Source organism: Stegostoma tigrinum, chromosome 32 (assembly GCF_030684315.1).
Source record: "Stegostoma tigrinum isolate sSteTig4 chromosome 32, sSteTig4.hap1, whole genome shotgun sequence".
Lineage (NCBI taxonomy): Eukaryota > Metazoa > Chordata > Chondrichthyes > Orectolobiformes > Stegostomatidae > Stegostoma > Stegostoma tigrinum.
The window spans coordinates 1,369,057-1,396,205 of NC_081385.1; the positions used below are offsets into that span (position 1 = coordinate 1,369,057).

At 43.1% G+C, this 27,149-nt stretch overlaps 2 protein-coding genes and 1 long non-coding RNA gene across 7 annotated transcripts in view; 2 read left to right on the top strand and 1 right to left on the bottom strand.

The window, feature by feature from the left end:
• The window catches only part of LOC125466967 (membrane frizzled-related protein), a 78,907-nt gene extending 66,484 nt beyond the window's left edge, over nt 1–12,423 (top strand). For 4 of the 5 annotated variants that reach the window (XM_048562206.1, XM_048562204.1, XM_048562207.1 and 1 more), the window contains 4 exons: nt 430–560; nt 2,533–2,667; nt 9,026–9,153; nt 12,107–12,423. In XM_048562206.1, coding sequence (XP_048418163.1) covers nt 430–560; nt 2,533–2,667; nt 9,026–9,153; nt 12,107–12,337 — 625 coding nt within the window. In that variant the 3' untranslated portion in view covers nt 12,338–12,423. The remainder of the gene's footprint in view (nt 1–429; nt 561–2,532; nt 2,668–9,025; nt 9,154–12,106) is intronic. The other variant, XM_048562208.1, reaches the window with a different exon arrangement.
• LOC125466972 (uncharacterized) lies at nt 334–20,203 on the bottom strand. Its single transcript, XR_007250540.2, has 3 exons — nt 19,979–20,203; nt 11,181–11,296; nt 334–534 (listed from the first exon to the last, which is right to left on the bottom strand). It is a non-coding gene; the product is annotated as an uncharacterized LOC125466972 (long non-coding RNA).
• On the top strand, nt 16,664–21,956 carry c1qtnf5 (C1q and TNF related 5). The gene is made up of 3 exons (XM_048562211.2): nt 16,664–16,886; nt 19,139–19,373; nt 21,240–21,956. Exons 2-3 carry the CDS (start codon nt 19,166–19,168, stop codon nt 21,755–21,757), a joined length of 726 nt encoding a protein of 241 aa, XP_048418168.1. The 5' UTR covers nt 16,664–16,886; nt 19,139–19,165; the 3' UTR covers nt 21,758–21,956.
• Nucleotides 21,957–27,149: the final 5,193 nt, after the last annotated feature.

A 27,149-nucleotide genomic window follows, 5' to 3' on the forward strand; every position in this document is an offset into this window, starting at 1 on the left:
CAGCACTTCACCCCCCACCCCTCCAAAATCTTATCCAAAATACCTGCAGTCATGTAATTCTGGCTTCTTGACCAGGCCCAGTTTTAGTTGTTCCACCATTGGTGGCCATCCTTTTACTTGGATCAGCTCTAAGCTCTGTAATTCTCTCTTTGACTCTCTCCCTCACTTTCCTTCTTTAAGACAATCCTTAAACCCTACCCTCAGTGAACAATCATTTGATCATCTCTTCAGTGTCCAATTTTGTTAGTGCTTCCCTCTGAAACATCAAGGATTGTTTATTATCGTTAAAACATTGCAAATTGTTAACTTAGGAAACATCTCAAATCCTTCAGACTGTGAGGTTACAAAGAGACAGAAAGCAGTATTAGACAAGGTGGGCAAAAACAGGTGTGAAAAGCACTAAATTTGATCACTTATTTCCTCTTAAAGATACTGTGGGCACTCACTCCCTCCGATTCTGACATCCTCCCGACACGAGATGCTTGTTCTTTTTGTTGCTGATGAGGAAGAATCAGATGTGGGATTTGTTGCCACCTACCAAGCAATAAACAAGAGTGAGGGTAAGAAACATTTCAGCCCTTTGCCTGCCCCCTCAGGCCTCACAAACTCGTATTACCAATTCAATTTGGTGATTATGCTTTGGCCTCTTTCTGTGCTGTACGATGTCCTTAAGGAAGGAAGGAGTGGTTGAGCTCTCCTTGGGATGATCAGTCTTCCTGTATAACTGAATAAATGAATAAAAGGGTTTGCTGTCTCCCTCACTGACCTATCATTTAAGATCGGCTAATCTCCTAGGTTGCTCACCTAGCACATTAATCATTTTGACCAAGTGTTTTTTTTAATTAAGTTATTAATATCTTCAATATGTGAGACGCTGTTGTGGTGATAAAGCTCTGGACTACAGTAGGCCTGCGACCATGTGACAGAAGCAGAAGTTACTGGAAAAGCTCAGTAGATCTGGCAGCATCTGTGAAGAAAAAAAGTCAGAGTTAATGTTTCAGGTCCAGTGACCTTCCTCAGAACGTTCACCTGACTATGTTTAAAACAGTGCAAATTGTTGTTAACTCATAAAACATCTCAAAGTCTTCTAACTGTGAGGTTACAAGGCGATAGAAAGCAGTATGTTAATGTTAACGCTGATTTTTTTCTTCATAGATGCTGCCAGATTTCCTGAGCTTTTCCAGCAACTTCTGTTTTTGTTTCTGATTTACAGCATCTGCAGTTCATAGAATCCCTACAGTGTGGAAACAGGCCCTTCAGCCCAACAAGTCCACACCGACCCTCAGAGCATCCCACCCAGACCCATCCCCCTCTAACCCACCTAATCTACACCTCCCTGAACACTATTGGTAATTTAGCATGGCCAATCCACCTAACCTGCTGATCTTTAAGGATCCTTATTCTGCCCATAGTTACCCTTTCGTCCTTAATGTATTTGTAGAATCCTGACATCCTTAACTGTGGGAGTAAAATGGAGCACCTGGGGAAACCCACGCAGACACAGGGATAATGTGCAAAATCCACACAGACAGTCACCCGAGGGTGGAATTGAACCTGGGACCCCAGCAGTGTGAGGCAGCAGTGTTAACCACTGAGCCACCGTGCCATTGTTTTGGCTTTTACTGGGACTATGTGAGCTGCTCTTGCAGAGAGCTTAATGGGCCAGACTTAATGTTGCACGTTCCCAAGTGTACAGACTTAATGGGCCAAATGATGGTCTCCTATGCTTTAATCATTCTATGATTTGTAAGTTACATGTACAATTGAAGATCATCAAAGAACTGTGATAGGGATCACAAGCTTAAACTATATGCTCTGCCATTTCACAGTTTTGCTTCCAAATGGAAAATATGATTAAAACATTCTATTTATTATTTGAATATTACTGTGCTACATATTTGTTTCTATACTACCTTGTTTCAGGTTTAAATCTTTGATTTCTTTGTTTTTTAAGTAAATCATTCTCCATCATTAATCTTCCAAATTGTGAAAGTATTATTTGAAAGTGGGAGAAATATTCCCATCATATTGCAGTTTTCACTGCCTTCAGGCATCCTATAATGTTTTTCATCCAAAATATTTTCCTAAGGGTTGGGCAGACAACTAGTGGTTGTGAGCAATGGACCACGCTGACTCTTGCTTCAGCTTTTGAAAATATTAGAAAGAAATATTGGAAATATTAATACTGCAACTGGACACCTGTGCCACATAAGCAATCAATCTAGGATACACTGGATGGCTTCTGGTATTAGCTGGGTGACTGGACTCCAATGACCATGATTCAGTGATCAATTAGTTCAAAATGAAAATTCAACTTCCCTTTACTGATGTACCCTAATCCCTTGATAGGGTTAGTGACTTGCTGTTACTCAGATCTGCGGTTACTCCAACATTTTCTCTCCCTTTTACACGTTCTGTTCTATTTGTGACATTTGGGGGAAAAATTGCATGCAGTGCTTTTAGAAGTTCACAGAAGTCAAATGCTGTTAGATGATTCACCCTAATTATTCTTCCCTTTTTGGTCTCTCGCAGCAACATGCAGCCCTCATGAATTCAGATGTGTAGATGGGCAGTGTGAAGCGATGCAGTGGGTGTGTGATGGTTGGAATGACTGCTCAGATGGGAGTGATGAGATGAACTGCAGTGGTGTTGCTGACCTCTCTTATGGTATGAACCTGTGAATGGGGCTCAATGGAACCATGTTATACATATATTTATAGGAACGCAGAAATTGCTGGATACAAAAAGACTGAGATCCATTGATTTGATCATCAAACATCTTGTTAGGTGTATAATATGACAGTCTGGTGGCCAGTTGCAGAATTGTCATGTGCAAAAAAAGGCCATCCAGCTCTCTGTGTCTGCAATGACTATTTGAATGCCTTTGTGCTATCTTCCCACTCTTTCCCCTTCTAATGCTGTCTTGAATGCCTTAATCCCCCTTATCCAGGAAGTATATTCTAGACACAAACCACTTGCATTGCTACAATGCTTCAGTGAAGCTCAGCACAAGTTGGAGGATCAAAACCTCATCATCTGCCTGGGTCCCTTACCATCTTCAGGACTCAGCATTGAATTTAACAATTTTAGAACTTGAACACCCCTTCCTTGTTCAATTACCTGCGCTCTCTATCCTGAGTCCTGTCACGAAATGGATTGCTTTAAGCGCAGCCAACACATTTTCAACAACATAAAGTCTCTATTATCATCTTCTAGCTTCTCTCCTTCTCTGGCCTAGTATGAACAGCCCCTTTGTCTGTCTGCTCTTTCCCCCCTCTTTTTGAGCCTATCTCCATCTATCCTCTCACTCTTTCTCTCCCTCAACCTATCATCAGCTCACATAGTACATTTTCCTAGTTGCTTCTAGTTCTGAAGAATGGTCATTGGATTTGATTAATTCTGTTTCTTTCTCCACAGATGCTGCCAGACCTGCTGAGTTTCTCCAGCAATTTCTATTTCTCTTTGTCCCAAACCACTTGCTGCATGAACAGGTTTCTTCTCATATCACATTTACTTCTCTGTAAATCGCTTTAAATCTGTACCCTCTTATTTTGATCCTTTCATGAGCCGGAACAGCTCCTCCCTGTCTACTTTGTGCACAACTCTTATGATTTTGAAAAATTCAATCAAATCTCCTTTTAGTCTTCTCCTCATGAAGGAAAATATTCCCAAATACTCAAAATCTATCTTCTTAACTGAAGTTTCTCATCCTTGGAACCATTCTGTAAATCTCTGCTGCATTCTCTCCAACACATCCACATCCTAAATAAGTGTGATGCCCAGAATACAATACTGTGGCTGAGGTCTAACTCGTGCCTTATACACTTTCAGCATAACTCCCAGCTCGTGTACTCTATGACACTATTAGTACACGCTAGGATATGCTTTATTAGCTGTTCTCTTTACCTACAATTTTTAATGACTTATGTATATATACACTCAGGTCTCACTGCTCATGCACACCCTTTAGAATACCCTTTATTTGATACTGTCTTTCCATGAAAACATAGCAGCTCACACTTCTCTGCCTTGTACTACACCTGCCCAGCAATCTATCCACCTAATTAACATATCAATGTCCTTTTGAATTTCTACATCGTGCTCCTCACAATTTACAATGTTTTCTGAAGAAGGGTCCCAACTCAAAACGTAATCTTTCCTGCTCCCCTGATGCTGCCTGGCCTTCTATGTTCCTCCAGCTCCACACTGTGTTATATCTTCTCCTCTCTAATATTCCCTGCTAACCCACCTGAGTTAGTTTAAAGAGTATCAGAGATAATGGGAACTGCAGATGCTGGAGATTCCAAGATAATAAAATGTGAGGCTGGATGAACACAGCAGGCCAAGCAGCATCTCAGGAGCACAAAAGCTGACGTTTCGGGCCTAGACCCTTCATCAGAGAGGGGGATGGGGGGAGGGAACTGGAATAAATAGGGAGAGAGGGGGAGGCGGACCGAAGATGGAGAGTAAAGAAGATAGGTGGAGAGAGTGTAGGTGGGGAGGTAGGGAGGGGATAGGTCAGTCCAGGGAAGACGGACAGGTCAAGGAGGTGGGATGAGGTTAGTAGGTAGCTGGGGGTGCGGCTTGGGGTGGGAGGAAGGGATGGGTGAGAGCAAGAACCGGTTAGGGAGGCAGAGACAGGTTGGACTGGTTTTGGGATGCAGTGGGTGGGGGGGAAGAGCTGGGCTGGTTGTGTGGTGCAGTGGGGGGAGGGGATGAACTGGGCTGGTTTAGGGATGCAGTAGGGGAAGGGGAGATTTTGAAACTGGTGAAGTCCACATTGATACCATATGGCTGCAGGGTTCCCAGGAGGAATATGAGTTGCTGTTCCTGCAACCTTCGGGTGGCATCATTGTGGCAGTGCAGGGGGCCCATGATGGACATGTCATCAAGAGAATGGGAGGGGGAGTGGAAATGGTTTGCGACTGGGAGGTGCAGTTGTTTGTTGCGAACTGAGCGGAGGTGTTCTGCAAAGCGGTCCCCAAGCCTCCGCTTGGTTTCCCCAATGTAGAGGAAGCCACACCGGGTACAGTGGATGCAGTATACCACATTGGCAGATGTGCAGGTGAACCTCTGCTTAATGTGGAATGTCATCTTGGGGCCTGGGATGGGGGTGAGGGAGGAGGTGTGGGGACAAGTGTAGCATTTCCTGCGGTTGCAGGGGAAGGTGCCGGGTGTGGTGGGGTTGGAGGGCAGTGTGGAGCGAACAAGGGAGTCACGGAGAGAGTGGTCTCTCCGGAAAGCAGACAGGGGAGGGGATGGAAACTCAACAACTTCTCTTTTGACTCCTCCCACTTCCTACAGACTAAGGGGGTGGCCATGGGCACCCGCATGGGCCCCAGCTATGCCTGCCTCTTTGTAGGTTACGTGGAACAGTCCCTCTTCCGCACCTACACAGGCCCCAAACGCCACTTCTTTGTCCGTTACATTGATGACTGTATCGGCGCCGCCTCTTGCTCCCCAGAGGAGCTCGAACAGTTCATCCACTTCACCAACACCTTCCACCCCAACCTTCAGTTCACCTGGGCCATCTCCAGCACATCCCTCACCTTCCTGGACCTCTCAGTCTCCATCTCAGGCAACCAGCTTGTAACTGATGTCCATTTCAAGCCCACCGACTCCCACAGCTACCTAGAATACACCTCCTCCCACCCACCCTCCTGCAAAAATTCCATCCCTTATTCCCAATTCCTCCGCCTCCGCCGCATCTGCTCCCACGATAAGACATTCCACTCCCGCACATCCCAGATGTCCAAGTTCTTTAAGGACCGCAACTTTCCCCCCACGGTGATCGAGAACGCCCTTGACCGCGTCTCCCGCATTTCCCGCGACACATCCCTCACACCCCGCCCCCGCCACAACCGCCCCAAGAGGATCCCCCTCGTTCTCACACACCACCCTACCAACCTCCGGATACAACGCATTATCCTCCGACACTTCCGCCATTTACAATCCGACCCCACCACCCAAGACATTTTTCCATCCCCTCCCCTGTCTGCTTTCCGGAGAGACCACTCTCTCCGTGACTCCCTTGTTCGCTCCACACTGCCCTCCAACCCCACCACACCCGGCACCTTCCCCTGCAACCGCAGGAAATGCTACACTTGTCCCCACACCTCCTCCCTCACCCCCATCCCAGGCCCCAAGATGACATTCCACATTAAGCAGAGGTTCACCTGCACATCTGCCAATGTGGTATACTGCATCCACTGTACCCGGTGCGGCTTCCTCTACATTGGGGAAACCAAGCGGAGGCTTGGGGACCGCTTTGCAGAACACCTCCGCTCAGTTCGCAACAAACAACTGCACCTCCCAGTCGCAAACCATTTCCACTCCCCCTCCCATTCTCTTGATGACATGTCCATCATGGGCCCCCTGCACTGCCACAATGATGCCACCCGAAGGTTGCAGGAACAGCAACTCATATTCCGCCTGGGAACCCTGCAGCCATATGGTATCAATGTGGACTTCACCAGTTTCAAAATCTCCCCTTCCCCTACTGCATCCCTAAACCAGCCCAGTTCATCCCCTCCCCCCACTGCACCACACAACCAGCCCAGCTCTTCCCCCCCACCCACTGCATCCCAAAACCAGTCCAACCTGTCTCTGCCTCCCTAACCGGTTCTTGCTCTCACCCATCCCTTCCTCCCACCCCAAGCCGCACCCCCAGCTACCTACTAACCTCATCCCACCTCCTTGACCTGTCCGTCTTCCCTGGACTGACCTATCCCCTCCCTACCTCCCCACCTACACTCTCTCCACCTATCTTCTTTACTCTCCATCTTTGGTCCGCCTCCCCCTCTCTCCCTATTTATTCCAGTTCCCTCCCCCCATCCCCCTCTCTGATGAAGGGTCTAGGCCCGAAACGTCAGCTTTTGTGCTCCTGAGATGCTGCTTGGCCTGCTGTGTTCATCCAGCCTCACATTTTATTATCTGAGTTAGTTTAAACTCTGTCCAACACAGCCAGCAAAACATGCTGCAAGGACATCCTGGCAATGTTCAGTTGCAATATGTCTAGCTTATGCAGGTGCCAGCTCCCCCACACCAGTGCTAGTGCCCCAGGGATCTGAAGCCTTTCTTCCTCCCAACATAAGCCATACTCTCATCTGTCTTATACTCCTATTGTTACTGTACATTCTTGTGCTAACTCTGGAGATTGCTACTGTTGAGCTCCTGCTTACAGGTTTTCTCCCTAGCTCTCTGAATTCTGACTTCAGGACCACATTTCCTTCCTAACTATATCATTGATAACAATGTGGACCATGACCCATGGCTGAACACTCTGCTCCCAGAAGAATGCCATGCATTTGCTTTGTGTTAACCTTTGACCCTGACATCCATGAGGTAACACACCATCATGGAGTCACATTTCTATCTGCAGAAATACCTGTATCCTCCCATAACTATTGAATCCCTTATCACTACAATTCTTCCACATTCCTTCCATCACACTGATACAGCTGGCCCATTCATGGAATTGCTGCAATCCTCGAGGAATCATTGCCTTCACAAGTATCCAGGATGGAAAACCAATTCTTAAGTGAGATTTTGGAGACTCCTGCTCTTCCTGCCTGGTTTGGTTGGTCTTAGCTAGCATTCACACATTCCTTTCTGCCTGCGTGCCCCTAACGTGTGCTGTGAGCACTTCTCTGAATAATGCTAACAGTGTAACTCAGCCTTACCGATACACCATGGCGGCTCCAACCACCTCTCGAATTCTGAAACCTGGAGCTTTAGCTTTTCCATTTCCCGAATGCTACTGAATAGGCATTCCACACGTCTAAGCTGCTCTGTATATAACTGTTTATATTTGTACTATTAACAATAAATTGAAGATTAGATATTCTCTTCTGATGTCACTCCAATTTTCTTTCAAACCCAGCCCTATTGTGCAGCTTTTTAACTCCTGGCCCCTGGAAACTGACAAATATAGAAGAAAAAGAAAAAAAACACCCTTCTCCCTTACCAGCCCGACTTCTCATTCACCAAGATCACAGTGATTCCACCCTGTCTTACTGCACAAATCACTCGGATTCCTACACATAGCCAACAACCTCTAAGAATGAGTCTACAGCAGACCTAGACATTATCTGACAAACACCCTCGTCCATCGATCCAAATTCACTTAATTCGCCCATACCATGCTACACTCACCGCGTGCTATGTCTCAAATTATTCAGATATTGTATTGTAAAATATTATTATTGAAATAAAATCTGTCTAATTTGCATTTCAATGAATCAGTATTATTTCCTGTTAATGTCTCCCTGTGGAACTTGAATCCCCAGATGAATACTTGGTAGCTGTATCTTTGATACTAATGGATGTATTTTGTTGGATAAATATGTGAAGAGTTCTGGTGGTTTATGTTGTAAACAGAGGTAGAGTGAGGTTACTGACAAACCTGAACGAAAATGAGTGAAGGACATCCATTCCATCAGGTCAAACAAAGCTCAAACCTTGGGCCTAAAGTTGATAATCTCACAGGATCTTTCAGGGAGTGGAGTCTGACAGTATTTTAATGAATGTACCTTTGCTAACAAAATTCACATCGTTCGGAAAGTCTTTTTAACACTTGCGAAGTTGATCTTTACTCCTTTTGCTTGAAAATATAATGTCATTCTCATCCCTCTCCCTAAATTGCCCTCTCTCTTTTCTTCAGTTCTTCTAATGAAGTCACTGAGTCAATTTTTAGGATTTAAATTGGGACATTGTGATTTGAGTGATATAACGTCCCCATTATCATCTCATTCTCAGTCTAAGGAGTCATTCTTTTTGATTGGAACTGGACAGTGTCATAATATTATTCCACTGTGATAATATTCCCTGTTCAAACATCAACCTTACCGCCAGAAACTGAGCTCAGAGCATAGGGTGACCTTGCTAGCCTTCTGTCCAATGACTTTACATGTATATACTGGACTAGAGGGATGGGGAAGGTAGCATAAAGATTGTGGAGCTGCCTCACATTCATGGAACTGTGATTATTCAAGCATATAATGGCTATTTTGCTTTTGTTTCTCAGAAACTGATTGTCAGAAGATAGAGGTGGAGATGTGTCAAGGACTCGGTTATAATGAGACTTTGTTCCCCAATATTTGGCTTGGAATTGCAGATCAGAGAAGTGCTATTTCTACCCTGAAGGACTACAAGGTGAGGGACTCAGCTATTGCAATCCTGGCTGGGCATTTCATAGTTTGCCACTGGTGCAGAATTCTCAGCGTGCAATGCCATGTGGTGTATTGTTCCCTTTTTCAAAATTTGTTAATGAGATGTGTGCCTTGTTTCCAGTGCTGTTTGCCCGTCCTGAATTACCCGGGGGTAATCAAAACTCAACCACATGTAGACCAGGCCAAGTGAAGACAGCAGATTTCCTTCCCTAACGGGTATTATGGATAGGTTTTTACAACTATTGACAGTGATCGCACATCTCAAATTTTCAATTAATTCAAGTTACACCATTTGCCATGATGGGATTTGAACCATGTCCTAGAATATTAGTCTGGGGTTTGAGATAAATACCCCCAGCACCCCCACAGTTATTCATCAGAGTGGGTAAACTTCTGTAAATTTCTTTAATTAGTTAGTTTTGAAATTGAGTCCAAATCAACTGTATTCTGCTGATAACATCTCCCAGAACAGATTGGAGCCAGGGTTGGAGGGTTTGAACTGTTGGTAAAGGCTGAACAGAGTGGGGCTGTTTACCCTGGGGTGTTGGAGACTGAAGGGTGACCTTATAAAAGGTTTATAAAATCATGAGGTGCATGGATAGGGTGAATAGCCAAGGTGTTTTCCGAAACTAGAAGGCATGGGTTTAAAGTGAGAGGACAAATATTTAAAAGGGACTTAACGGGTAACTTTTTCATGCAGAGGGTGATGCATGTATGGAATGAGCTGCCAGAGGAAGTGGTGGAGGATGGTACAATTACAACATTTAATGGCATCTGGCTAGGTATAAAAACAAGAAGAGTTTAGTGGGATATGGGCCAAAAGCTGGAAAATGGGACCAGATTAGGTTAGGATATCGGGTCAACACGGACAGTTGGGCCACAGGGCCTGTTTCCATGCTTTGACACTTTGACTTTGAAATGCACTTGGAATTAATCATCTAGAATTGTGCTAGTCCTAAATGGCATAAGTTATTTACAGGGGCAGCAACATCCCTGGGGCTTCCAATCTGTAAGACCATAAAACACAGGAGCAGAACTGGGTCATTCAGCCCATCAAGTCTACCCTGCCATTAAATGAGATCATGGCTGATCTGATAATCGTCAACTCTACTTTTTTGCCTTTCCTCATAATCATTGACCCCCATACTGATTAAAACTCTGTTTTCCCCAGCCTTTAATATACCCAACAATCCACCTCAACATCCCTCTGTGCTAAAGAATTCTGCAGATTCACTTCCCTCTGAGAGAAGAAATTCCACCTCATTCTAAATGTGCAATCCCTTATTCTGAGATAATGCTGCCTGGTAGACTTTCCATATCTACCTGTCAGGTCCTCTAAGAATTTTCCTTGTTTCAATAAGATCACTTCTCATTCTTCTGGATTCTGGTGCATACAGGCCTCATCTGCTCAACCTGTCCTCATTAGACAGCCCCTACATACCTGGTATCAGCCTAGTGAACCTTGCCCAGACTACCTCCAAAGCCAGCATACCTTTCTTTGGACAAGGGGCCCAAAACTGTTCACAGTATTCCAGCTGTGAGGAATCATATCATAGAATCCCTATAGTATGGAAGCAAGCCATTCAGCCTATCAAGTACACACTGACCCTCCAAAGAGCATCCCACCCAGACCCACCCTATCCATGAGACACTGCATTTCCCATGGTTAATCCACCTAGCTTGTACATCCCTGGACACTATGGACAATTTAGCATGGCCAATCCACCCACTCTGCATTTCTTTGGACTGTGGGAGGAAACCGGATTGCCCAGAGGAAACCCACGCAGACACAGGGAGAATATGCAAACTCCACACAGACAGTCTGCCAGCTAACCACTGAGACACCATGCTATTGGTGTGACGAATGTCCTGTGTAGTTTTAATGGAATCTCCCTACTTTTATACTCGATTCCCATTGAAATAAAAGCTAATATTCTATTTGCCTTCCCTATTGCCTGCTGAAATTATATTCTAGCTTTTTTTGATTCAAGGACAATGACTCCCAAATACCTGTTGCGTAGTTTTGTTGCCGTCTTTCTCTACTTAAATGATATTCAGCTCCTCTATTCATCCGAAATCTTCCTGCTAAGGTGCATGACCTCACAATTCCCCACATCATATTCCATCTGTAGGAGAAATACAGCAGGATGAAATAACTCAATAAATATCCCAGAAATTAAATTGTACAGTGAGCAATGAGCTGTGAGGGAATTATGTTCTCTCATAGTTACAGACTCAGTGATATGCTAAAATTCAATATAGAAAGAATATTATGTTCAAAAAGCTCACACTTTCAATGTGCAGTGGATTCCCCAATCTTCTCTCCAATCATTTATTCTTCTGCAGAAAAATTTGCAAATACATTCCTCACTACTGAATGGCAGTTAAACAAATCTTCAAAACACTTCTGCATCTTCACACATAAACTGTTGCACACTGGACTGCTAGGCTTCAATACACATCTCTCCCTCATTGCAGCTAAATCCCTCCTCCAATGAAAGCAGGTCCCCTCTTGGTGCAGGGAAGCAACTCAGACGCAGCAGCACTGCAACATCATGTCTCCTATGAAATGCAGGATAAAGCCCGTAATTCAGGGTAAATTCAAGGTCTGAAAGAACAGATAAGATGAAGTGAGTATTAGATAATGATAAGTTTGTGTTCTAGATTCTGAGTAGGAAAGAAAACTCAAGGTCCTGCGGAGTTTCACAATTTTAAGCTCCTAATAAACAATAAATCAGAGCAGGAGGTTGTGATAAAATAAGGGTGCATAGTTCTGTTATCGATTGTCCTTTAAGAATTATTTCCACTCTTTTCAAGTTTCTGTTGACTGATTGGCTGTTTGATTTGGTCTAACGAAGTTCAAATGCTAAGAATTTTGACCAGTTCTAGTCCTTTGGATGTCCCAAGACTAACACTTTATCTTTTCATTCTGACAGCTTCTGACTGAGTTGGTTTGCTATGAGAATCTCCGCCTATTGACCTGCAGCATCTTTGTGCCTAAATGTGTAAGGGATGGTGGAGTAGTGCCACCTTGCCAGTCCCTCTGCCAATCTGCTGAGAAACAGTGTCAGCATTCACTCGAGTCTCTGGACATAATGTGGCCTTTCAACTGTAACCTTTTCCCAGACTCTGATGACCCAATTGAATGTGTCAGACCATTGAGATAACCCACCATTTCAATCCAGACCTGTAGCTACTGGTCATCTTACTCTGCTAATGTCAGTATCTAGGAGACTGCATGAACAAATCTGAATAAAACACTAATTACGTATTTCTTGTAAAAGTGAAGATGTTTTTATGTGTTCAACAAGACCAAAGCTGTGATGATGGAACTACCACTTAGGACACATCATGATTGCCAACTGGCCTTCTGCCTGCAGAGAGATTGATGCAATGTTTAAATATCACAGAACCCATTGGGAACATTTTTATTAAGCTTGAACACAAAGTGTAGCTAAAATTCTTTCATAGAAGCAGAGAAGATGGAAGCAGAAGGAGGCCATTTGGCACCTCGAGCATGTTCCACTATTCATCAAGTCCAACTCAATAGCCTGCTTTTCCCCATGACCTCTGATGCTATTGGCCCCCAAGTGCTATATCTAGCTGCCTCTTGAATACATTCAATGTTTTGGCATCAACTACTTCCTTTGGTAATGATTTCCACAGGCTCACCACTCTTTGGGTAAAGAAATGTCTCCTCATCTCCATCCTAAATGGTCTTCCCCGAATCCTCAGACTGTGACCCCTGGTTCTGGACACACACACAATCAGGAACATCTTCCCTCCATCTCCCTGTCCAGTCCCTGTTGAATTTTATAAGTCTCAATGAGATCCCAACTCTCCGCCCCATTTGTCTCAACTCCAGCAAAAACAATCCTGACCTAGTTAATCTGTCTTTGTACTTCAGTCCCGCCATCCCGGGATCAGCCTTGGTAAACCTTCGCTGCACTCCCTCAAGAGCAACAGCATCCTTCCTCAGAAAAGGAGACCAAAACTGCACACAATATTCAAGGTGTGGTCTCACCAGGGCCCTGTATAACTGCAACAACACATCCCTGCTCCTGTACTCGAAACCTCTCGCAATGAAGGCAAAGAAGGCCATTTGTCTTCTTTACTGCCTGCTGCACCTACATTCTTGCCTTCAGTGACTCATGCGCAAGGACACCCAGGTCCCGCTGCACACTCTCCTCTCCCAACTTCAGCAGTTAACTACCCTATTGTAAATGTGAGCATTCTTTTGTGATTATGGGGGCACCATAGGTTTGCAGCCTGCTGATAAATGAGATCACTCATTTGAGAACAAGTTGCTATAAGACAGTGGAGCTGACCCAGTAGGTGTAATTTTACCTTCACCAAGAGGGGAGCTGACAGGATTGGATAGAGCACTGATTTTGCATCCCTTTGGGGTGTAAAACCAACACTGAAACCCAGCCAGGCTTCCAAAAAGTGCATTAAAGTAAAATACCCCCCATTGTGTAGTCAGGAGTCTGGAAACAGGTCCCCCAAAACCCTGGATCCAAAATATAAGATTCTGGGTTTAACGTCCAACCTATACAAAGCTAGTTGATATCAGGTGGAGCAGCATTTGACATTCTCAAATCAATGTTAGTACTGAAAGGGGGTAAGATATCAGCCAGAGTCTCTCTGTGGACCATTTCACATGACTGGTACTGGAGTGTATGTTCTTAGTTGTTAGGTGGGGATTGTCGGTTGGGTTGTGACGCCCCCACAGCTGAGCAGCCTGTTAAACAACACAAAAGCAAAATGGTACAGTTAATGGAGATTTTAAATAAAGGTAGAAAATGCAGAAGAATCTGAAATAAAAGCAAAATAAAAATGCTGGAGAAACTCCACAAGCATTACCTGTTCAGAGAGAAACAGAATTCCAATACAACTCTTCTTCAGAATTCAATGCAGCCAATGAAGGGCAAGACAAGCTGGAGGGGCAGCACCTCATTTTCCAATTGGACACTTTATAGCTCTTTGGCCTCAATGTTGAATTGAACATCCGAAATTCAGACTTCAACCCTGTCATGTTTTTGCTTTTTGTCATACCTGGCCTTTCTGATTAATATCTATTATAAACCTTAGCTTTATTGCCTCTCGTAACCATACATTTCCTTTGCCTTTTGTTCTATAACATTATTGATTTCTACTCTTCCTCACTCTCTAAACTTCCCTATGTTCCACGTGCTTCTCTCTCATTTTTCAACGAGTTCCAACTCGTGTACACACACAGGCAGGACCTATGACAGTGACCAGGCCAGGGCTCATCAGCACGAGTGTTACTGAGATCACCACATACTTCACACAGAAATGTCGGTGCTAGTTCTCACCACCCCATCTTTATTTATGTTTTCAAACTGATGACTAATCCCCTGTAATGCTTGGCCACTTCTGTGTTCCCTCCCACATCCTTTCGCAGATTCAGTCTGGGACATGTCAGCATCGCCAGTTGATCACTTTTGTACCATCTTGTTTTTTAACTTTCTTTTGGTGCTTCTTGTTAGTGATTAATTCAGTTGGTGGAAGACCAGGGACAGAAATCGTGGTAATTGATGCTTCTGCCAGCTGGTACTCCAAACTCTGATTGAGCACAGTGAGCTCACACCAACCCAAGGGCTGCAGGGCCTTGAGGATCCTGGCTAATGGTCTCTGGTGTTCCTATGTCCCAGGCCTATCTGGTGATATTGGGGCAATGACAGCTCCTGCCAACCAGGGATAGCCTTAGTTTGTGACATGGATGGCACTGTGCAGTGGGTAAAGCCATCCATACATACACCGGTGCACAATTCCACTTGAATCAGTTTTTATTATTTCTCAGCTCCTCCCAGTTAGAATTTCACTTTCCAGACCTTCGGATCAATCAGTCAGGTTTAAACGTTCACTTATAGAAATCATTACCCAAGAGGCAGTTTCCTCATTGTTAATGCACCCTCTTTAGGTCATCTCTGGTGACAATGAACCATTTGCAGCCTTTTCAACATAAAACCCAATCTCATTTCCTCCTCTTTTCAGTTCTGCAGAAGACATACCGGAGTCAAAACTTAGTCTCCATCTCTTCACAGATGCTGCCAGACCTGCTAAGGTTTTCCACCACTTTTTTATGTTAAACTCACTGCTTTGGGTCACATTTAAAGAATAATGACTTGAATGAGGTACGCAAAAACATCTGCATCTATAGAAGAGGAGAAAAACCATAGGAAATAGAAGGATAGATAGCCTGACATCACACTCGTAATACTATATTGTAATTCATTTATTGCAAATTACCTGTATCCTATTTAAATTTAGAATAACTATTTTAACTTACATTCAGAAACAAGTTGAACAACATATGTTCACTGAAATAAATAGTTTTTGGTGGAGTGGGGACTTGTTTATCACATTTCTTACTGTTGGGTACTTTCTTATCATATCCTATGGAGCTGTTTAATATCCGATGATATTCAGTTCGCAATAAACACCCGCACCTCCCAGTCACTAACCATTTCAAATTCCCCACTCCTTGGATGACATGTCCATCCTGGGCATCCTGCAGTGCCACGACGATGCCACCCGAAGGTTGCAGGAACAGCAACTCATATTCCGCTTGGGAACCTTGCAGCCCATTGGTATCAATGTGGATCTCACCAGCTTCAAAATCTCCCCTTCCCCCACTGCATCCCAAAACCAGCCCAACCTGTACCCGCCTCCCTAACCTGTTCTTCCTCCCACCTATCCCCTCTTCCCACCTCAAGCCGCACTCCCATCCCCTACCCACTAACCTCATCCTGCACCGCTCCCCCCCCCCCAACGTGTCCGTCCTCCCTGGGCTGACCTATCCCCTCCCTAACTCCCCACCTACATTCACCTTCACCGGCTCTAACCCCGCCTCTTTGACCTGTCTATCTCCTCTCACCCTATCTTCTCCTTTATCCATCTTCTTTTTGTCTCCCTATTTGTTTCAGAACCCCCTTCCCCTCCCCCATTTCTGAAGAAGGGTCTCAACCTGAAACGTCATCTTTCCTGCTCGTATGATGCTGCTTGGCCTGCTGTGCTCATCCAGCTCTACACTGTGGTATTTCAGGTTCTCCAGCATCGGCAGTTCCGACTATCTCTCTAATATCTGATGAAATTCGGAACATGATTTGAGTGAACAATTAATCTAATTTTTCTTGGTATTGATTGAGTGGTGAAGATTAGACATCATAATCTTCACGTAATGCCTTTAGCATTCATATGGGAGCTAAGATATTAAATGTTATTTACAGGACCACAACGCAGCAGACCCTCTATGTTGGAAAGTTGCTTAAGATTGTCAGCTCCAGGAATGAACTGAATGTTTATGTAACAGTAGTATAGAGACGCACAACATTTATCAGGCTCAGAACAATAATTCTTTCAAAAGGAAGAAATGTTTATGGGAATTGTTTTCCCTTTAATCTGTTCACAATTCCAAAATCTTTCACTCATGCTGTTGCTGTTCTCTGTGTCTTCTCTCATCCTGCTGTTCCTGGTTTTGTCTCTGAACGCACCAACAATTTCCTCTTGGAGTTAGAGCCAGTGACTAAGAGTTTTCTCATTCCCTTTGAACTGCGCTGAGTGGTGCTGCCGCCTGATCAGAGGCTAAGAGTCTGTAAAGAGTCACACTGACAAGAACCGCTACTAACAGCGTTGGCATCAGCACTCTTGGTTTCACATTTTGCAGAAGTAGAAAATACTTGATCTTTATCGGTAAGTTTTTTACTTTGTTTTAAAGAAAACTGTGTCTTTACGGGAGCATGAAAGAATGGAACGCTAAACTCTTACTAACAATATAAGCACTTCCTGTACACAATCCATCTGTGGAGACAGCGACAGAACTTCCACTGTTGATTATGGGTCAGATTCAAAATGCTGTACTTCGGATATATAGACACCAGCTTGCTGTCTGGAAAGTTTTAATTGTAACTTAAGAGAACTCCAATCCTATAATTCTATTTTATTGCGCAGTATTCAGAGAATTGGAAATATGGAATAAATTTTAAACATGGGCTTTCATTTCATGCAACAAATAAAAGGATTTAAAATGGGGCTGGCTGCAGGACGAATGCTTCAAAACCAAGTTTTGTTTCTAGAGTAAAGAAAAAGTTGACCTGAATGTGAGAATGTGACAATTTGTCTTAATTGCGTATTGTGCCATCTGTGCTGTGTTTGTAAAAAAGGATGAATGGTTTATTGAATTCTTTGAACGTCCAGTTCTGGCAGCTGAACATTTGCTTTTTAATCCTGAGGCCAGTTTGGTTTATACTAACAGAAATGAGACAGCTTCAGTCACAAGACTTCACAAATTCTACAGCAGAGTAAAGCAGGGAATTCAGAGCTCAGCTTACACTTTTAATTAAAGGGGCACGGTTTCCGTTTCATAATATTGGACAATCCTTTAATAGAAATACAAGAGAATAAAAAGAGAATAAATTGGATCACTTTTGTACAACATTGTCATGACAAGCTGTTCTTCCCACCCTAGGGATCTAACAAATACGTTCTCAATCAGAGATCCCTTTCCGCTGATCGGGCATCAGTTCTCATCCAGAATATAGTCCATGCTGGTAAAGGGACAGGGTGTGTGAGCTATCAAGGACCATCACTGCAGCTTCAAAGACAGTGAAGGAACCATAAAAGATCTGCAGCCAAGCAGACAGCCTGTCATCACCATGTGGGTTACAGCAACAGACCATCAGGCAGCTGCAGTCAGTGAGATCCCTGAAAGTCTGAACCAGAAACTGTAAACACCTCAAATTCGCTCCCACCCCACAGCAAATACAATTTCCACACTAAGTTTCCTGATTAGTGCCCTAACTCAGTGGATCAGCTTGGTTTGATGTTGATCATGTTGAGTAGTGATACAAGGTAATCAATGCTTTATGAACAAGGCACTCAACGGTATTTTTCTGCATTTTTGCTTTTCTCTTGAGACTTCCAACCAACTGCACTACAGTTTCTTTTGACAATGGAAGAGAATAATCTTTCCAAACAGTGATCAAAAATAATCTAAAAACCGAAAGAACTGCAGATGCCGCAAATCTGAAACAAAAACAGAAATTACTGGAAAAGTTCAGCATCTGTGTAGAGAAATGAGAGATCAGAATTCTGAGGAAAGTTCCCTTGACCCGAAACGTTAACTCTGATTTCTCTCTGCAAATGCTGCCAGACCTGGTGAGCTTTTCCAGCAATTTCTGTTTTTGTGTCAAAAACAATCTGTCCATTCTCCACGGAAACATTGAATACTTCCTCCATGGCACTCTGATCTACGGGCACGAAATGTGAGCATTTGGTTTATTCCTTGTTAAAATCCCACAACCTTCAGTTTGGGCAGGGTAAAGGAGCACATTTATACAGTCACCCTGACACCCCTCTTGTCCCTTTCACAGGAAACCCTGGATAAGCCCAAATAAAGTCAAATTATAGATGCGTTAAAAAAAGTCATTCCACCCATCATGCCTGTCTCAGTTCTTTGAGAGAGTTTTCTAATTAATCACAGTCAATCTGTTCCTTTCCCAGTGTTGTAAATTTCTCCTTCAAGTATGTACTAAAGCTTGATTAAATTTCATTTCAGAAGTTACTATTAAATCTGCCTTTCAGGTCGGGTTTTCCAGATCCCAACAATTTAATGCGTAAAAATATTTCTGTTCTACTCCCCTCTGAGTTTAGGCAATCACCTCAAACTGTATTCTTTGATTACCAACCCTTTCCGTACTCTATTAAACCTCCTATAACATGAACTACTTCTATTAAAATGCCTTTTAACATTCTTTGTTTCAAGAAGAACATACCAGCTTCTCAAATCTTTCTGTGAAGCTGGGATCCTGCATTCTTGAAGACATTCCAGTAGATCTCTTCAACACTCTTTGCAAACTTTCAACATCCTTCTTAAGGTGTGGTGCCTAGAATTAGATACAATTCTTCAGATGGGACATAACCTGTAATTCTGTTTGCCTTTACAGGGCCGGAGTGTCTCCCTGAGCCTCAGGATGAGTTGTATTACCTTGTTGGTGTTGCTCTTGTTGCTGTCATGTGCCTTGGCCAACATTAAGGATAACAACCTTTCTGGATTTTGTGCTGGGCATCCAGGAATTCCAGGAACTCCAGGACGTAATGGGTATCCAGGGCTGCCAGGGCGGGATGGGAGAAATGGGAGGGATGGATTACCAGGACAGAAAGGCGATGCAGGAGTACAAGGTAAGGATCCTGGCCACTAACCTCATTTCTCATCAATATGGCCCAAGTTGAAATCAGGAAATATTTTTACCAAAGAGCCGACAATAGTCAGATATTATTACAAGTTTTAGGTGAGGACAGTATGAACTCAACTATGATGCCCCCGCAGCTGAATGCTTGCCAACATTTAGTGTCGTCCAGTAGGTGTGGCATAAGCTAATGGAAGTTTTACTTTGTTTATCTTCTCTAAATTTAAACTTTATCACAATCATGGACACCTCTTTCAAATCTCTAGTCAATTTCCTTTGTTCCAAGAACAATATCATCTTATCCCACATTCTTATAACCATTCTAGTAAATCTTCAGTGCACCCTTTCAAAGACCCTTCACATCCCTCCTGAGATGTGGTTACCAGAACTGGAGGTAATTCTCAGTTGTGGTCTAAGTGAAGTGTTAAACATTCAGCATAGCTTCCTTGCTACTGCATTTCTTTACTTTAGTCTAAATCACCCAGAAATGTCTATCTGAGGCATTATCCCAGAGTTTGATACTTTTTTTAAACATTTCAATAATACAGACTGTTAACATTTATTGGTTATTACTTAATTGTAAATATTAACACTTACTATCATCGTCAAAACATTTTGTCGAAACACTTGTTTTCTGCCATGACTTTAAGTGTCCCTTTAAGGAATACGTTTTGTGTTTTCAATAACAGATTAGTTACTTATTACAGACTTCTGTTTTGAATTATGTTCAGCTGGAAGCTGGGAAGGGTGTCTGGGGCTTATGAGGAACAATCTGGGTAACTCAGTAATTTTCTTTTTCTTTAAAGTGAGTTTGAATATACCCTTGGGTCTGATTTATTTTATTTTGATCAGAATTCCCATTGTTTCTATTGAAATGGTGCCCCAAACAGTTTAGTTGGACTGAGTCCCAGGATGATTTGCACTTGCATCCGTTTACAGAGTCTGCCATAGCCTCTCAGCGTTTTCCTGCTTGCTTTTGCTGAAGGTATTGATCCTGGTTTGGATAAAGGCTCCACAAACATCAGCTGCCTGTTCATTACCACATTCCAGCGAGCATCACTGGGGCTATGATTGTGGAGTGGGAGTTTGGTGAAGTCATGCAGCTGGTTAGTCTCTGAAATGTAAACATTTCCACAACATCAACATGCATTTAAATAGCTACTTTAACTTTTAACAAAACGTGACACTGAACCACAAAAAAATGACTGACTACAGTGTGGTCAAAGAGGTCGGTTTGATGAAGTATGTTACAGGACAAAAGAAAGTCAGGCAGGCTGTACAGAAAGAATTGTCAACGTAAGGGCCTAGGCGGGCCTAGGCAGCAAAGGGACAACTGCCAGAAGTGGGCTGAATGCTGCAAAGAGGCCAGAATTGAAGAATAACAAATTTCTAATGGAGCTGCCACACCTGAAATTTTAACACACCTTTTCCAATAACAAATGCTAACATGCTGACGTCCAGTTTTTGTCTTTCTGCTATTTGCTTTTGAGTAGCTGTATAATCCTGGCACATAGCCAACATCCATGACGATCCATTTTCTGGCTGACATTTATCAGGAATAATAACACTGACTCACTCTTCCTGCCTTTTGCCAGAGAGCGCTGAGGACAACTATCACAGCTCAAGGCTTACCTAGGGAAGAACTTTACTCCTACCGTTCTGTATGGTGCTCTGTTACACAGGTGGTGCACTTAGCTACAGAGCAATTAAAAAGTTTTCACTGTTTAGTTTGAAACCCTGTGTGATATGTGATTTTGATTCAGAGTAAGGCAGGACATTTTTACAGCTGCAGCATTGTGTGCGGAAAGAAACAGAGAATCCTAATTGCAATGATCTAAATAATGGTTTTACTTTTCAGGTTTACGTGGGCCTATGGGAGAGCAAGGAATCCCAGGGCTACCTGGACCAATCGGTGAAAAAGGATTCAAAGGGGACAGTATAATTAGCTTCAATTCAGCATTCAGTGCAAAACGTTCCAAAACTCACACCTTCCCCCCACTTGAAGAGGCTGTCCAGTTCGATGTGATTATACACAATGATCAAAGGCACTACGACCCCGTTACAGGAAAATTCACTTGTGAGATTCCAGGGCTCTACTATTTTGTGGTTCATTCCACTGTTTTCAAAACCAGTCTGCAATTTGACATCATGAAGAACAATGTTTCCATGTCGTCTTTCTTCCAGTATTACGGCAATTGGCCAAAGCCCGTCTCACTGTCCGGTGGAGCTCTCTTGCAATTGGATGTCAAGGACCAGGTGTGGGTGCAAGTGACAGTGGGAGACTACAACGGGATTTATTCTAGTGCAAAAACAGACAGCAGCTTCACTGGGTTTTTAGTTTATTCTGACTGGCAAAATGCTCAAATTCTGATTTAACATGTGTTACTTTTGCTCATTGCTATATCATGCATGGATTGTATTTTGCATCAAACTGAACTTTAAACAAATGGCATTGTTAGAAATTCACCACTGCTTTGTTACATTTCCCCACCTGTAGGGTCACATTCTGTCATGTGTTCCTGAAATGTAAACCAAATGCAATGCCTGTTTATAAATGAAATCTGTTTTGACTTCACACACTTCCTTGTCTAATGATGTGATGACTCTGAGATTACAGTATGAAGATGTAAGAGATCTTCAGATCCTTTTCATTATTACCTGTGCTCCTTGCAGTTGCCCAAGTGCTTTCTCAGAGGGGCAGTTCTGGTCTAAGGCCCACACAGGTCAGGGTCAAGGCAGTAGTGAGAATGAGGCAGGAAGAGATTTTTGGTCCTTCAGACCCAGCATCTGCTAAATTGCTGGTCTGGTAGGGTCAGGCAGTAAGGGAACCTTTTTCCTTAGTGTTCTTGTGAATCTGTAGGCACTCAATCTTCTCTCGGTTGGTCACCAAGGAGGTAAAGACAGGCAGTCCATTCTGCAGCCACGCCAGTGCCCCTAATCAGTTAATCAACACGGACCATGCTGAAAAATAGGTGTGCACTGAGATTACAATCCCAGCCGCATAAATCAGCAAAGTCAGATGGCGTCTGACCTACATGTGATCATATAAATGCAGGATGAAAATCCACATCTGGAAGGGGTATAAACACAGGCCTGTTGAGAGTCGAAAGTATGGAAAAAAAGTTGATCAGTTCTGAAATATAGGACAAAGCAAGTTGGAAAGCAGCATGACATAACATCAGTAAAATCACAGTAATTCCTCGAGTCATGACTGTACAATCACAAACTAGTAAACCTGCAAATCCTCAAATCTGCAAACAAACAAAACCACAGGCGAACAGACCCACAAACTTGCAAATTCACAAGCAGACAAATTTAGAAGCTCACAAGCCCTCAAACTGGCGAATCCTCAGTACAACCATTCTTCACAAATTAAACCTAGTTAATTCCTGATTCCCATACTTGCTAATATTTATGAATGGTTATTTTTCATCAGATTTTGTTCGCTCACTTTGAAATCTGCTTTTGTTACCTCCCCTCTGTAAACCACTTTCAATTTCTCGCTGTCTGATAACCAGTGTTCCATCTCCAATCTCCTTTCCTTTACTTCTATTTTAATTTCTTGAATGTATTGTTGTTTCCCAAATTCATGACTACTTTTCCACAGCTCCATATTTGGTCTAATCAGGATTCCAACTTGTCACAACATTAAAATGAAAGTCACAAACTGCATCCTGTACAATTGTGATGCTCTGTGATTTACTATTACCATGATTTACTACTTCAGACTGACTTCAAAATAATTGACACCATAATCCTCCTTAACTTTCTAGTTCGCAGGGACTGCCCTACCTGATTCCATTCCTTCCATCCTTTTCTGAAGTAGGACCGGACCCAAAACATCAATTTTCCTGGTCCTCTAATGCTGCCTGGCCTGCCCTAGCTCCACACTGTGTTTTCTCCATTCTTACCTATTTGTTTGTAGCCAAGGCATCAACAATGGTTTTGCTTTCCCCTCATACTCTGGAGATCTGAAATCTCTTTCTTGATCCCACTTCTTTCTAAGCTACTTGTAGCCTCTTGTTGAAGAAATGGGGTCAGGTTCCCTCCATTAAAAGCAGCCAGGTTTACCTCACTTCAATCTACAAGCCGGCCTCATTAGGGACACTTAAACAGCTATTAGATAGGCATATGGATGATAGTATAAGGTAGGGATGGAGGTTAGATAGACCTTAGGATTAGGGTAAAGGTTTGGCACAACATCATGGGCCGAAGGGCCTGTACTGTACTGTACTGTTCTGTGTTCTCGTTGTCAGGCTGCTTGTTTGATATGCAGGCCTGGATGAACCACAATTTTCCAATTAAACATAAAAAAGATCAAAATCATGATCTTTAGTCTCCAGTACAAACTCATTTCCCGAGTCACTTGCTTCAATGCAGCCAGCGAACCAGACTGTTGGCTCCTTTAAGTTCCCATTTGATCTGGAGCTGAGGTTCTGGCCTTATGGCTCCCACCTTCGTAAGTTAGTTCAATTCTGCCACCTGCTGCTCAAACCATGACTTATGCCATCGCCACCTCGGGACCAGGGAAGAAAATGTGTCATCCTCACTTGGCCTACAGAAGCCCCTCATGGAAACACAGAAGATAGGAGTTGGCCATTCAATCCCTCAAGTGTACTTTGCCTTTCATAAGACCATAAGATGCAATATGATTATGGCTGATCATTCAGCTGAATGTCCTAATCCCACTCTTCCCCATCTCCTTTGGTTTGTTTTTAATCACAGGAGCTATATATTCACCTCCTTCTCAAAAATACACAGTTTTGACCTCAGCCACATTCTGTGGTAATGAATTCCACAGGCTCTCCACACTCCAGGTGTAGAAATTTCTCCTCAGCTGAGTCCTAAAAGGATTACCGCTTAATTTTAAGCTATGAGTCCTGGTTCTAGACTCCCCAGCATCAGAAAAATTCTTCCTGTGCCTAACCTGTCAAGTTCTGTGAGGATGTTTTAGATTTCTATGCGATCCCCCTCATTCTTCTGAACTCCAGTGAATATATTCATAACCAACTCAATCTCTCCTCATACATCAGTCCTGCCCTCCAGGAATCAACTTGGTAAATCTTTGCTGCACTCCCTTTATAACAGGAATATCCTTCATCAGATTAGGAGATCAGAACTGCACATAATATTGTAGGTGTGGCCTCACCAATCCTTGTATAGTTACAAGATATTCTTGTTCCTGGACTCAATTCCTCTCGCTGTGAAGCCCAACATACTGTTTGCCTTCTTCACCACCTGCTGCCCCTGCATGCTTATTTTCAGCGACTGGTACAAGATGGCACACAGCTGTCATTGAACATTCCCATCTCTCAATTTACAGCCATTCAAATAATAACCTTCCTTCCTACTTTTACTACCAAAGTAGATAACCTCACATTTATCCACATTAGACTGCACCTGCCATGCATTTTTCTATTTATTCAGCCTGTTCAAATTACATTGCAAAATCCCTGCATCTTTCTCACATTTCAACCTTCCACCCAGCTTTATGTCATCTGCAAGTTTTGAGATATTACATCTAGTTCCCTCACCTAAATCATTAACATATATTGTGAATAGCTGGAGTTCTAGTATTGTTCCTTGTGGTGCCCCCTAGTCACTGACTGCCATTCAGATAAAGACCAGCTGGTTGCTCCTCTATGTTTCCTGTCTGCTAACCAATTGCCTATCCATCTCAGTACATGAGGCAGAGAACTGTGTGGATATCACATTCAGAAAAGCAGTCAGACTGAGGACACAGGCATGTGGGAAGAAAGGAAAATAAGTGACCATCAGGGAGTTGAAGAAAGCTAGGCAGATTATGCAGGAGTTCCCTGAGGTCCCATTCACACATCACCTTTTACATTTGGATTCTGATGACGGCAATGGTTCCTTGGAGGATTACAGCAAGAATGGTATCATGGATGACCCAGCTGTACAGAAGAGAAAGATGATGAATGGTACAAAAGGCATGACAGAGACTCGCTTGTTGGGGAAATGGTCACATGTTTCATTGGCTGTAGATGTGACACCAGGATGGTCCATTGTCTTCCTGGTGCCATTGTCAATGATGTCATGGAGCAATTGGAGGACATTCTTTGGGTTGGTGAACAATGACAGGATGTTGTCCATTTTGGTGCCAGTGCTGTAGGGAAAGAGGAATATGGTCCTGCAGTCAGAATTTAGGGAGGTTGGTTGAAAATTGGCGTGCAGGGCCTTAACATCCAGTGTTACATGCAAGTTAGTACAAAAATAGGAAGGCAAGATATATAAATATGTGGCTGGTGAGATCATGTAGGAAGAATAGCTTAAGATTTCTGGGACACTGGAGCTAGTTCTGAGGGAGGTGCGTCCCTGGTCAAGCCAGATGGGTTGCGCTCGAACCGAGCTGGGTCTGAGTTCCTTGCAGGCGTTTTGCTATTACTGTTGTGAGGTCTTTAAACAAAATTGGTGGTGGTGTGGGAGGTAGGATAGCATATTAGAATAATACCAGTGGGTACAAAACACTGGTGAGGGCGTGGGCAAAGGTGTGCTGCTGACAGAAAGCACTGGAATTGGGAATAGTAAGTTATAGGTGGAGTTAAAGAAATGGTGTCTAAACTAGGTTTACACTGCATCTGCATGAATGTACTGAGGATAGTCAATAGAATTTCAGTTACATGTACAGACTGTCATGCAAAATTATAATTAGGCTAGAATAAAGGAACAAGAAGGGTATAATTACATTGCACATTCAATCTTTGGAAAAGTATGTAGAGGAACAAATCAGCAATGAGATTAGACAGGTGCAAAGGTCATAAGATTGTGACAATGAGGGAATTTTTCACTATCCTTGCCTACATTTGAGTAAGTGATGTAAAGAGAAGTGAGGGATAAACATTCTAGCTTGTGTTCAGGAGCAGTTTCTGCAACAGTCTGTGTCCAGTCCAGTCAGAAAGGAGGCAACTGCTGAACCTGGTTCTTGGGAATTAGATGGACCAAAGAGATTGTGTCAGTGGGGAAACATTTCGGGGGACATTGTATCAGAAGGTTTATGATGATGGTGGAAAAGAACAACCCAGAGAGAAAATAATTAACTTAGGGGTTGTTGACTTGAAACAGGCAAGAATAGATATGTATTAGGCATTCTAGAACTGAAGGTTGGCATGAAAAACTGCAGGTGAACATTGGGTTACTTACAAAGAAAAGATGGTTTGAACACAGCTGAAGTTTATTCCTTCAAAAGGAACTGATGGAATGAGCAAACCTAGAGCTTGCTAGTTGGAAAGGGAGGTAGGGATTATGATAAAGAAGAAATCTGCTTATGATAGGTGAGAGATAAGAAATATAACTGAAAACCAAACTGAATATAGAAGATTCAGAAAGGAGATGGAAAAGCAAAATGAGTAGTAAAGAATATGGAAAGACAGGAAGCCAATATAAAGGGGAATCCCAAAGTCTTTGAAAGGCACATAAATAGTGGATTGTTAGTAAAAAGAACAGTATTGCCAATTATGAACCAAAAAGGGGATTTGCAAATGAAAATGGGGGGGGGGGGGGCAGGTGAGATGTTTCACATCTTTAATGAATACATTGCAATTGTCTTTGCTAAGGAAGAAGATGCTGCTCAGACCATGTAATGGAGGAAGAAAGATAGTCACCAGAATGGTTTAAAATTGATAAAGACATTACCAGACCATAGGGCTGTCTCTCATCACAGAGAGAGAGAGGGACAACAGGTGGTGGTTTAATCTGAGTGTCACCAGGGCCTCAGGCGAGGGGAGAGGCTGAGAAGGAGTGTCTTTTG

Excerpts from the sequence above, each read along its gene's own strand:
- c1qtnf5 (XM_048562211.2), top strand. The coding sequence starts at position 19,166 with ATGAGTTGTATTACCTTGTTGGTGTTGCTCTTGTTGCTGTCATGTGCC. Across the intron at positions 19,374-21,239 it reads AGGCGATGCAGGAGTACAAG|GTTTACGTGGGCCTATGGGA; the intron begins GTAAGGATCCTG and ends TTTACTTTTCAG.